Source organism: Heteronotia binoei, chromosome 21, assembly GCF_032191835.1.
Source record: "Heteronotia binoei isolate CCM8104 ecotype False Entrance Well chromosome 21, APGP_CSIRO_Hbin_v1, whole genome shotgun sequence".
In the NCBI taxonomy this organism is placed as follows: Eukaryota; Metazoa; Chordata; class Lepidosauria; order Squamata; family Gekkonidae; genus Heteronotia; species Heteronotia binoei.
This window is the reverse complement of record NC_083243.1, coordinates 185,989,810-186,002,062: the sequence shown is the minus strand read 5'-3', so window position 1 is coordinate 186,002,062 and position 12,253 is coordinate 185,989,810. Positions and strand designations below refer to the sequence as shown.

At 43.9% G+C, this 12,253-nt stretch overlaps 1 protein-coding gene across 1 annotated transcript in view; it reads left to right on the top strand.

The window, feature by feature from the left end:
* The window catches only part of LOC132589468 (fibrinogen-like protein 1-like protein), a 41,619-nt gene extending 29,841 nt beyond the window's left edge, over nt 1-11,778 (top strand). Inside the window, exons 3-4 of the mRNA XM_060262201.1 lie at nt 8,455-8,635; nt 10,647-11,778. Of these exons, the coding sequence (XP_060118184.1) occupies nt 8,464-8,635; nt 10,647-11,314 (840 nt within the window). The 5' untranslated portion in view covers nt 8,455-8,463 and the 3' untranslated portion in view covers nt 11,315-11,778. The remainder of the gene's footprint in view (nt 1-8,454; nt 8,636-10,646) is intronic.
* The last annotated feature ends 475 nt before the right edge of the window (nt 11,779-12,253 follow it).

Here is a 12,253-nt window from a genome sequence, read left to right as displayed (position 1 = left end):
GCACGCTGCCCCCTCCGCAGCCGGCGCTCGTGAAGCGCTGGGTTTGCGGTGGGGCCACGTGGAGCGATCCCAGCACTTCCTGGAAGAAGATGGAGCCAGGCAGGGAGGCGCGGGGGAAGCGCCGGATCGGAGGCAGAGGCAGCGGATCGCGCCCCCCCCGGAAGGTACGTACCTTTGCTCCATAAGACACACACACTTTCTCCCCCACTTTTTTTGGGGGGGGGAGTGTGTCTTATGGTCCAAAAAATACGGTAATTCTGCTTTAGTGCAACAGGGCTAAGTGAAGCTTTAAGTATCCTGGATTCTGTCCATATGATCGGTGGGAAAATCTGTCTCTGACGTCAAAACGTAACAAACCAAATACTATTGATTTCTCCCAAGTTGAATCTTTACAGGCTGCCCAACTACAGAAATCTACGGCTGGCAGCATGGATTGTCAAATGCAGAGTGCGCAGATTCATTAAATGTTCATATGCTCTGTCCCACAGCATAATAGAAAAATCAATGGAGGAATCAGACATTAGTAATAGAATGCCCTTTCCCCTGTAGTGCTGTTCGCTATGTCCCTTTCTAATCTCGCTCCTTTCAATAAAGCACATTCTCTATGCACTGGCAAGCATTTGGAAAGGCCTACAAAACACCATAAATGGGGTCCTAAGATGATTAATTCTGTTCCCACACAGAAACAAAAGCTATTGTTGCTTTCCTTCCAACTGGGAAAATGTTCAGTTGCATGTAATTAGTGGGCAAGGATTTTAATGGCATTTTTTATTTTTAACCAAATAGCAAAGCCTCCCTAAAGGCGCATGAAGCAATTTGACACTACATTTTTGCAGATAGTCTGGCTGTTAAGCTTCCGTACGATTGAGTTTGTCCCCAAAACCAATGCATTTACAAGATCTGGGAAAACAAAGTTCCTGCCATCTATAGCAAAGCCAATGTCATGTTCCTTTAGCTGTAGATGGAAAACTTTTGACAGCTGATGCAATTTGATGAGCAGTGGGGGACAAAGCACCATCAGAAGAGTACCTCTAGGAGGCTGTGTGTTCCAGAGAAATCATTCTGGGGGTGGGGGGGAAGCCTGCTTATATTATTGTAGGATTAAACTTCAGCAAAATGTTTAGGCTTCCCAAATCTCCTGCCCTGGCGGGAGAACACTGGATTTTGAGCCTCCTCCCCCGGTCTGCAAATATTCGGAAGCGGGAGGTGGGACGATGCTTCCCCCTCACAGCGCCGGGCCGCCGTAGCAACACCAGCACAGTGCCGCCACCACAAGTGCTGCTGGCCCAGGCCCATCACCGCGGCTGCGGCCCGAGCTACAGGCTGCCAGTGCCTGAGGAGAGCGGCAGAGGGTCTCCTCTCCCCCCCCCTTTGATCCTGCCTTCTGGGAGGGACTTGCGAGATTTTTTTTTACAATAAATACCAATTGCCCTTTCCTTCCGAGGAGCGGCTGTAGCTGGGAAGGAGCGATCGGGAAAGTCAAAGGGAGGAAAGGTAAAACAGAAAAACAACAACCCCATGCAAGCCCCCCCCCCCCCCCGTCTGAGGCTGCCAATTACAGGCCGTTTTCCAACTCAACCCCGAAGAGAAGCTAAAACCGGCATGAGGAAGCCCGCGCCTGCCTGCACTCTTTGCTTTCTTCCTGAGTGAGAAGGAAGCCGTCCACTTTCTTAACGCTTGCAAGGTCCGGGTAAAGTTAGAGAGTCCAGCGGCTCCTTTAAGACCAGCAAAGTGCTATTCAAGGTATGAGCTTTCGTGTGCACGGCACGCACACCTCAAATACGCAAGGTCTGGGTAAATAATTTTAAAAGCACATTATGCGGTGGAAAAAAAGGCCAGCAAGGCATCGCAACCAGCCAGGCAAGACTGCCTCCCTAGCGAGAGAGAGCATGTGACTTACCAGACTGGGGAGGAAACTGACTGCTGGGCATTCATTATTCCCTATGGAAACCGATTCCCAAAGGGAATAATGGAGAATTGATCAGCGGGTATCTGGTACTCTGGGGGGGGGGCTGTTTTTTGAGGTAGAGGCACCAGATTTTCAGCATAGCATCCGATGCCTCTCCTCAAAAGACCCTCCAAGTTTCAAAAAGATCTGACCGCGGAGTCCAATGCTATGAGCCTCCAAAAAAGGTGCCCCTATCTTTTATTAATTCCAAGGAGGGAAGGCATTGAAAAGGTGTGTGGTCCTTTTCAATGTGATGGACAGAACTTCCTTTGGAGTTCAATTATGCTTGTCACAACCTTGCTCCTGGCTCCACCCCAATGTCTCCTGGCTCCACCCCCAAAGTCTCCTGGCTCCACCCCCAAAGTCCCCAGATATTTCTTGAATTGGACTTGGCAACCCTAAAAGTGTTTGATACTGAAAAAGAACAGAAGCTTGGTCTCCGTCATGCTAATCTTCTCCCCAGTCCAAAATAAAACCAGGTTGTCTCTGTACCTATACATTATTGGATATTGCCAGGGCTTTTTTTTGTAGCAGGGACTCCTTTGCATATTAGGCCACACACCCCTGATGTAGCCAGTCATCCAAGAGCTTACAGTAGGCCCTGTAAGAAGAGCTCTGTAAGCTCTTGAAGGATTGATTGCATCAGGGGTGTAAGGCCTAGTATGCAAAGGAGTTCCTGCTACAAAAAAAGCCGTGGCTATTGTGCTTTCATTGTGCTACAGCAGTCATTCACCACAGCATTGGCTGGTCCACACAGGAAAATCTAGCTGTAAATCACTACTATAGTGCAACAGTAGTGAAATATCAGTGTTATGTGGCTACAGCCGCTCTGTTGCAGCGGCAAAGGGAGCACAATAGGTAAATGGTAAATGCTGTGTTAAGTCCTCATATACATCCATCAACATGCCCGGTATGATCACTTTTGACGATAGCTGTTGGGGAGAGCAATTAACTTGCATATTGGGAGGAGTGTGTGTAGGGGTGACCGGAAGGAAACTGGGTAGTGGGTGGAGAGATGCCTAATCATTTGTCTCTTCAAGGACTGGCATGCTGAAGCCTCAGCTGAAGAAGTTTTTGTCTGGGGCGGGCCCTCCCTTTTTGGAAATCACATCTTTTGGATGAGGTTAGCCCCTAGACCACGGGTGTCAAACATGGACTCCTGCCCTAGACCATCTGTCTTTCGACTGGAGATGATTTCTTCTCTTGGATGATGAGGAGGGGGCCCTGAGAACTTTCCTTTGCACTGGAGGCCTGCTTCTGAGGAGCTGCAGCCGGACCAGTTTCATCAAGAAAAGCAGCTCTTCCAGGAAACTGACTACTGGACATTAGGTTTAGGAAGGGAAATAAGTTTGGGGGTGGGGAGTGCCATACCCTGAGTGCAAAACTGTATTTACTCTGTTGTAATAATTAGTTGCTTTGCCAATAAATAGTTTTAAACCAAGGTGTTTGAGTAGGGTTGCCAATCCCCAGGTGGGGGCAGGGGATTCCCTGGTTTGGAGACCCTCCTCCCGCTTCAGGGTCATCAGAAAGCAGGGGGAGGGGAGGGAAATGTCTGCTGGGAACTCTGTTATTCCCTATGGAGATTTATTCCCATAGAAAAACATGGAGAATTGATCTGTGGGTATCTGGGCGGGCTGTTTTTTGGGGGCAGAGGCACCAAATTTTCAGTATAGCATCTAGTGCCTCTCCCCAAAATACCCCCCAAGTTTCAAAAAGATTGGACCAGGGGGTCCAATTCTATGAGCCCCTAAAGAAGGTGCCCCTACCCTTCATTATTTCCTACGGAAGGAAGGAATTGAAAAGGTGTGCCGTCCCTTTAAATGTGATGGCCCTTTGGAGTTCAATTATGCTTGTCACAGCCTTGATCTTGGCTCCACCCCCAAAGTCTTGTGGCTCCACCCCAAAGTCCCCAGATATTTCTTGAATTGGACCTGGCAACCCTTTGTGCAAGTGGGAGGGGGGCTTTAAGAAAGGAGTCCTTAAACCTTGAACTTGCCTTTATTTCCTGGTTACAGACAAATATATACACCAACACTGGCTTTATGTAAATATTAACTGTCTTAAGTTCCACTATCAATCCCTGCCCTGTGCGAGTAGTAAGAAATAGCTAGCAAAGCACATCTGTGGTGGAGAAATGTCTGCACCAGATTCCATTGTTTGTTGCATCTCAAGATCTTTTGCTTGGAAGTCCTGCTTTACCCATCTCGAACAGAACATCCATCATTGCCCTTATTCTGCAGTCTGCTGAGACCCATGTTTCTTCAAATCGATGCAGAAACTAGGTTGTCGCGGTAGCTTGGACAAATACCATTGTTGGAGTTTGATTTATCCTAGAAATAATATCTCTGATCTTAGGCTCATTCTGCACATGCAAACACACATAGGCATTGTAAGTGGGTGACGCCATAGTCAATCACCATTTAGAGGCATGGATGCAAGTCCATTATTTCACTGCTGTATAACGCAGCCCATAATTTCACTGCTGTATAATGTAGCAGATGGAAGCTGTCAGGTGACTTCTTTGAAATGCTTGGTCATCTCTCTGACTAGGTATGCTAACTGGGGAGTTGGGAGGTTCCAGTGTTCAGACTTCTAGGCTGCTGATTTAGAATACAACCATTCATGTTTAAGGATTATCCCAATTCATATTGATAGCATGGACTGAAAGATATAACTGCTTGGCAAACATAATTCTTCCAGCGTGTGTCATTTATGGAACCTAGTGTTTACAGGGCACATCCTAGAATACCAGGATCTGTTTCAGGCAGCGTCTCTTCCTACTCGGGCTGCCTGTCTACAAGCTGTTCATATGTGGCCAAGATATATTGCTCTGTGTAAATGCCATAATTATTTACTGTGCCAGCCCATCCCAGTATAAAATAATGTGATATAAGCAAAATCAGTTTCATCTGCTTCATCTGAAGGAGCACTCTTCAAATCATGCAGTCTTGCCTCCAAAAAAAGTAGTCAACAAGGTAAGTTCTAACCTCCATTTTCTTCCTTAAGAAATTTGCTTACTTTTCCAGCTGGTATATACTGTTACACATACGGATGTTTATAAAAAATCCAGTCTTAATGAATGGAATTGTTAGATTTAAAATCAATGATATATATATAGGACTGGAAATATATAGAGAGAGCATTGGAAAAAGTGCAGAAAAGGGCAACTAGAATGATTAAAGGTTTGGAACACCTTCCCTATGAAGAAAGGTTAAAACACTTGCGGCTCTTTAGCTTGGAGAAACGTCGACTGCAGGGTGACATGATAGAGGTTTACAAGATTATGCATGGGATGGAGAAAGTAGAGAAAGAAGTACTTTTCTCCCTTTCTCACAATACAAGAACTCGTATTGAAATTGCTGAGCAGTCAGGTTGAAACGGATAAAAGGAAGTACTTCACACACACACACACACACACACACACACACACACACACACATATATTGGCCACTGTGTGACACAGAGTGTTGGACTGGATGGGCCATTGGCCTGATCCAACCTGGCTTCTCTTATGTTCTTATGACTGTTAAGTGCTGCTCCAAATAATATCATATAAATCTCTAAGAAGTTAAAAAAACAACTATCAGAACATCATATTGAGTGCCAGATGCTTATAGATATCTTATATCTTATATAAGTGAAAAGTTATACAGAATTAACAGAAGCAAATCCCTCCTTTGACAATTGTACCATCCAAAGTTAAACCAGAAGGAGAGAAAATAAGAAACATTAATAATAATAATATGTCCATGTCATTTTAAGTATGTTCATTAAAAAGGTAAAGGTACAAGCACCGAGTCATTATTGACTCGTGGGGTGACATCGCATCACGACGTTTTCTTGGCAGACTTTTGATGGGGTGGTTTGCCATTGCCTTCCCCAGTCATCTACACTTTACCCCCAGCAAGCTGGGGACTCATATTACATCCATGCAAAAAGAGTTGCATGCAGGCTACACAAAGCTACTTGTGCACAACAGAAAGACTACAGTTATCAGGGACACTGGTGAGTTAGGCAGTAGCCCGTACTTGATTTCTAATACACATAGTAAATCTGATGGTGCTGTAGCTGTGGTATTTTGCAGCAAAATTGCAGTCCTCAGAATATTTACATATGAGTCAGCTCCACTGAACTCCGTATTACATACTTGTTCAGGATAAGCTGCATGGAAGGGTTTACTTGAAGGCTATGCAAGGGAATGATGTGCTGTCAGATGATCAAATATCCAGATGTTTCTTTTGCTCTGAGAACCATTGTTGCGCGATCAGTCCAGAGCACTAACTGTTTTCTCCTGTTTTATTTGGATTTTTAGTCCCTCTCTTTCTATAATCAGTGTTCAAACAATAGCTACAAACCTGCATGCTGCATATAGGCCTAACAAACAACCCAGGGTTCCACCTTTCATTTTAAAGAGTTACTCAGTGGTTGCCAAAGTAATTGATATTGTACTATGTGCTCAAAATGTAGCAAAGTCCAACTCAAATAGTATGCATAGAAAATGAAATGTTGAATTAAGCCGATTTAAGGCAGCAACAATTGGATTAAACTATGATGCATGCACTCAGAAAAACTTGTAGGGTGAAATTCTACAGTAGAGTGAGACTTCAATGTAGTTTAAAATATATGACTATTATACACTGAGGTCTCAGTTCTAAGTGCAATAACGCATCTCAGTTTCCAGGGCTTTAGGTTATATACAGTGCAATCCTAAGGAGAGTTACTCTGTTCTAAGCCCATTAGATTGGAGTAACTCTCCTTAGGATTGGACTGATACAGACTTATAAAGTGGTCATCACTGTCATTTTTGTGTGTGTCCTTCTATGGTATCAGACCAGTTTTGCAAGTTTTAAAATCACACCCTGGAAAAACACTTGTGATTTTTTAAAGAACAAGGGAAAGACGTTTCCAGGGAAGAATCAGAAAACAGACACGAATCAGGCTTTTCCTGCAACTAGACTCCAACTAGACTCCAACTCCCTTCACTCCCCAGTTTGATTATCAAGTTACTTGTGCTGCATCAGGATTTTAGCTGCCATTAAAGGGGGAATCGTTCACCTCTACACAGCCATTGAATACACCATTACCAGTTAAGCAGTCTGGTGTCACGAGCTGGGGCCAGGCCAGGCAAAGTCCAGGGGCAGTCCAAGGTCTGTAGCTGGTGAGCAAAGAGGGTTCAAAGCACCAAAACCAAATCACAGTCCAGGTATCACAAGTCAGAGGTTCAGAAGCCAAAGTCAGGGGGTCCAAAAGCCAACGTCGAGGGGTCCAGAAGCCAAAGTGGATGCTAGAACGTCAGGTAAGTGACTAGTTGCTTCCACAAAGCCTTCTCCCAAAGCCCACAGCTATATAGCCCTCTGCTGTCTGTTGCCCATTTGGACTAATTGCTGACTCAGAGGGCAGCCAGGATCCTGTTGAGACTCAAGCATCCTCACTCCTAGAGGGGCCAGGATCCTTTTAGAACTCAGGGAGTGTCTTGCTTGTGAGCGTGCCGCCCTCCTCCAATCCCTGAGGTCCTTACGAAGGCAGTCACGCACACGAGCCACCCGAGAGGGCGAGGCAGGGGGCCTTGGATCTTCTCCAGTAGGAGGCAGGGGCACTGGTGCCGGAGGCAGGGGCACTGGTGCAGGTGGCAGGGGCACAGTTTCTTCTGCAGGCTCAGCTTCTTCTGCAGGGTCCCCAGCACCCATGACACCTGGATGTTTTAATTCTTTTGATTGTTTTTCTATCTGTTTTGAGAAATTTGGAAGGGAAAAAGGAAATTTTATCTTGCCATGTGGCTCCACATAACCCAGCTAATCTGATTCTTGGTTTACCCATTTTGTTGTCACAAAACAGCTTTCCCATTCATTGTCTTTCCCATTCATTTCTTTTTGTCATAATGATAAACACTGTCAGGATATGTGTTCTAGTGCCAAACTTGCTCTTCTGTAGTTGGCAAAAGTATGAGGTTCATAGAGTATAAAAGTTCTTGGACTTCAGGGTCTGCTCCCAAGGCACGATGTAGCATGTTTGCTGAAGCTGAGTAAGTTTGAGTCTGATCAATGCTTGTATAAAGAACACATGGCAATCTGATGCATGCTACATTGAAGTTCATGATAAAAGGTAGACAAGTACCGTTTTCGCACACAGCTAACCTCGCAGTCACAATCCTGCTCCCTCTGCAGCGTCCGGTCGGATTTCGCACCATCTGCGCCGGAGTTACAGGAAATGCCGCGGCTTTTGCGTAGCAAACGTAAACCGCTAAAACACAGTTTACGTTTGCTATGCAGAAGCTGCGGCACTTCCTGTAACTCCGGCGCAGATGGTGGGAAATCCGACTGGATGCTGCAGAGGAAACAGGATTGTGACTGCGAGGTAAGCTGTGTGCGAAAACGGTAGATATTAAATACATTTATAAATATTCTGATAGCCTAAGGCAATAATATTTTTCATTATTTCTTCCTTAGGAGGGGGCAATGTTAATCTTCGCTACTCATGCTCAGGGTTGTTGTTTTTTCCTCCCCTAGGTTTCAAAGATGCTATTTTATTGTGCTCCTTTCTTGTGCACCTTTATCATCTTTAATGGAGGTGTTGTCTCATCACCTTTAACCCAACAAGAACTCATTTCAAAAATTGCCAACTATCACATGCTGGGGAGTAAGGATGCTTCTCTTCTGAAAAATGCCCAGAAACCTGAAACTTATGAAGGTATTGGAAAAACATTAAAATAAAACCAAATGTACTCAGAGGTAATATTCTAACATATAAAGAGAGTATGCATAACTACATGGCTATGAAAACCACATGTTGTTTTGTAGTGAGGAAGAGCATGGACAGCTAATGATGATACACCTTGCACTGATTATGTGGCCCCATTAAACTTAATATATGAAGCTTATAAGAATGCAGATGTACATATTTTTTTGAAAAAAAATCTGCTGTCTTTAGTTGCTCATATGCTCTCTCGCTCTCTCGGCTTGGCTTCACGAACGAAGATTTAAGAAGGGTGCAATAGTCCACGTCTGCTGCAGGCTCGCTGGTGGCTGACAAGACCAATGCGGGACAGGCAGGTCCGGCCACAGTGGCTGCAGGGAAAAGTCTGATCTAGGGCCGGCGCTGCAGCAGCGCGATTCTTCCTCAATCTCCTTTTGTCCTCAAGACCAGCTATGCGTGCGTTCTCAAAGGAAGAGACAGCCTGGTGGATGGTGTGCTCATATGCAAAAGGGTGCTAAATATACAACTTTAATGATTTATATACAGTTTCTTACTCTTAGAATAGATAGGTTATTACTTGATTTTTTTAAAAAAAGGACTGTATTTTTAATCAAATAAAAATCCATTGGAGGGGGGGGAGGAATCTATCATCTATGGCTACCCACATAGGTCTTGACAAACCTTTTTTTACTGCTGGCCTAAAACTGGCAAAACAGAGCAATGGGTCAGATTGATACTTCTGAAAATGAGAATATTTCCATTATCACGATTGCTGCCACGAAGAATGTATGCTAGTCTCAGAAGGCTGTTGATTCTCTTATACATATCCTTTTCCATTGTCCTAAATATGAAACAGAGAGGAAATTTTTTTGACAAAATGGATACTGAAATTTTTAATCTTTTCTGAATCCACAAAACTGAGACTTTGGTTAAACAGCTTTTGCCGCAGCAGTATAACAGATATGGCAACATTTTGTTTCACTGTAATTTTTAATTGTTAATTTTCACCTTAATTTTATTTCGTTGTAACTTTTTAAATCTATCTATACTACTGTGAGTATATGGCCTCTGAGCTTTTAAACCAAATAAACGACTGACTGCTAGTCTCAAAGTTTTCTGGGTACTGAATAGACTGGCTTTCTAAGCTAAGAAAGGCTATCAAAGAACACACATAATATGGCACACACTATCCTGTTCAAATCCCATGGAAAGTTACTTCTGCTCCATATACTAACACTACTCAAAAGTTGATACCACCATGTTCGGTAATGCTTACTCTCAAGTAATAGAGGTTTACAAGACAATGCATGGGATGGAGAAAGTAGAGAAAGAAGTCCTTTTCTCCCTTTCTCACAATACAAGAACTCGTGGGCATTCGATGAAATTGCTGAGCAGCCAGGTTAAAACGGATAAAAGGAAGTACTTCTTCACCCAAAGGGTGATTAACATGTGGAATTCACTGCCACAGGAGGTGGCGGCGGCCACAAGCATAGCCAGCTTCAAGAGGGGGTTAGATAAAAATATGGAGCAGAGGTCCATCAGTGGCTATTAGCCACAGTGTGTGTGTATGTATAAAATATTTTGCCACTGTGTGACACAGAGTGTTGGACTGGAGGGGCCACTGGCCTGATCCAACATGGCTTCTCTTATGTTCTTATGTGACAGAGTGTTGGACTGGATGGGCCATTGGCCTGATCCAACATGGCTTCTCTTATGTTCTTATCAAGTAAAAAGAGCCCTGTAAGCTCTTGGAGAATTGGCTACATCAGGGGTGTGTGGCCTAGTGTGCAAAGGAGTTCCTGCTACAACAAAAGTCCTGAGTGCATATTATGAATTTTATTATTTTTAACTGTTATTGTATTTATGTAAATAGTTCTTATTGATGTACACTGCCCTGAGCCCTGTTTCACAGGGAAGGGCGGCTTCAAAACGGAATTGAATACATAAATAAATGATGAACGTATTTGTGAGAACATACTAATGGAGTTGGGTTTGCCTTTTTCAGAATATCTGGCAAGAGACTGCCGGGCTGCCTTTCGCCGTGGTAGAAGGGAAAGCGGCCTGTATGTCATCCGTCCGAAACACTCTCCCTTACTGGTGGTCTACTGTGACATGGAGTATGACGGAGGCGGCTGGACAGTGCTGCACAGAAATGATGTCAATCAAAAAGCACCTTGGTCAAGCACGTGGAATGCTTATAAAAAGGGCTTTGGGGACCTTTCAGGAAACCACTGGCTGGGCAATGAATTTATACACCTCTTAACCCAACAAAATGCCTTCTCTGTGCGGTTCGTCATAGTTAACAATGATGGGGAAACCAAGCATGCTGACTACCATAGCTTTAATGTGGATAGTGAAGATAGTGGCTATGCGCTGAGACTAGGGAACTATTCAGGAGATGCAGGGGATGTGCTGACCACAATAGGAGAAACAGGTATCCATGACAACATGAGGTTTTCCACCCAAGACCAGGATAATGACCGGAGGTCCGATAGAAACTGTGCACTAGACAGTGGTGGCGGCTGGTGGTATGATAACTGTTATTCAGCCCTTCTAACTAGCAACTCCCTCATACGTTGGAAAGGGGTGTGCACAGACTCTAGAAGATGCAAATCAGCAGCCATCCTCATTAGACCAAATGGACAAAACTGCAACTTATCTTCAAGATACTAATACCTTTGATAGATGAATGCCACTTTAAAGTCTTTCTTTCCCTTTAGATTAGCCCTGCGAATCAACCTGAGGGATCTAGGATGCAGTGCCCTGAGAATTTATCTTCCACAGATTCCAGCGAGATAAAGTTTGAGCAGCCAAAAGGACAGCTCTCGTTCTTTTCAGCAGAGCATATTCAGGAGAACTTTACAGGGGAGTTTGCTTTTATTGCCTTGCCTGTTTCGAAACAGCTCTAAAGAATTTTGGCCCAGATATAGAGATGGTGAAAGCCAGTGCTAAAGTCAAGAACAATAAAACAATAAAACAGTTCACATATCTCCATGTGGAACAACAGCAGGTTGTTGAGTGCAGATGGGGGTTGAAATACAGGGCTGATGTAGCTTAACCTCTCTAGTTTTAAATGCAAAAACACTGACTGTACTTGTGATTTCAAAAATACCTGTTAATAAAAAAAGATAAATGGCTACAATTTAATTGTGAAATTCTTTATAAACACAAGTTTTTATGCCAATAAAGGTTTCTGGAATTGGAATTAGAAATATAAACACAAGTGGAAAATGAATTATGCTAACCATCTAACCTGGGAAACTATAGATTGTTCATCTAATTACCACATCAGAGAGGGAAGGCAATTAGAACATCTGCGAAGCTTATAGCCCCGCATGTCTTCTTTCAGCTGATGAAGATTTTCTCCTGCAACTTTTTTGGGGGTAGAAAATTGTTTCCTCCCCAAGTGTCAAGTCTTGAGAGTTCCCCACTATCAACACACGTCTTAATAGGTTTAAGATAGTTTATTGAAATAGAGACACTTCAAGCAAGTGGCTGCTTGTGAGAACTGATTTTGGCGAGTCAAGCATACCTTTAGGCTAGTCGTTACACATTTCAAGCATAAGTGCCAAGCATCCAGTCCCTCCCCCTCCCCAGTTCATTTCCAAAGTT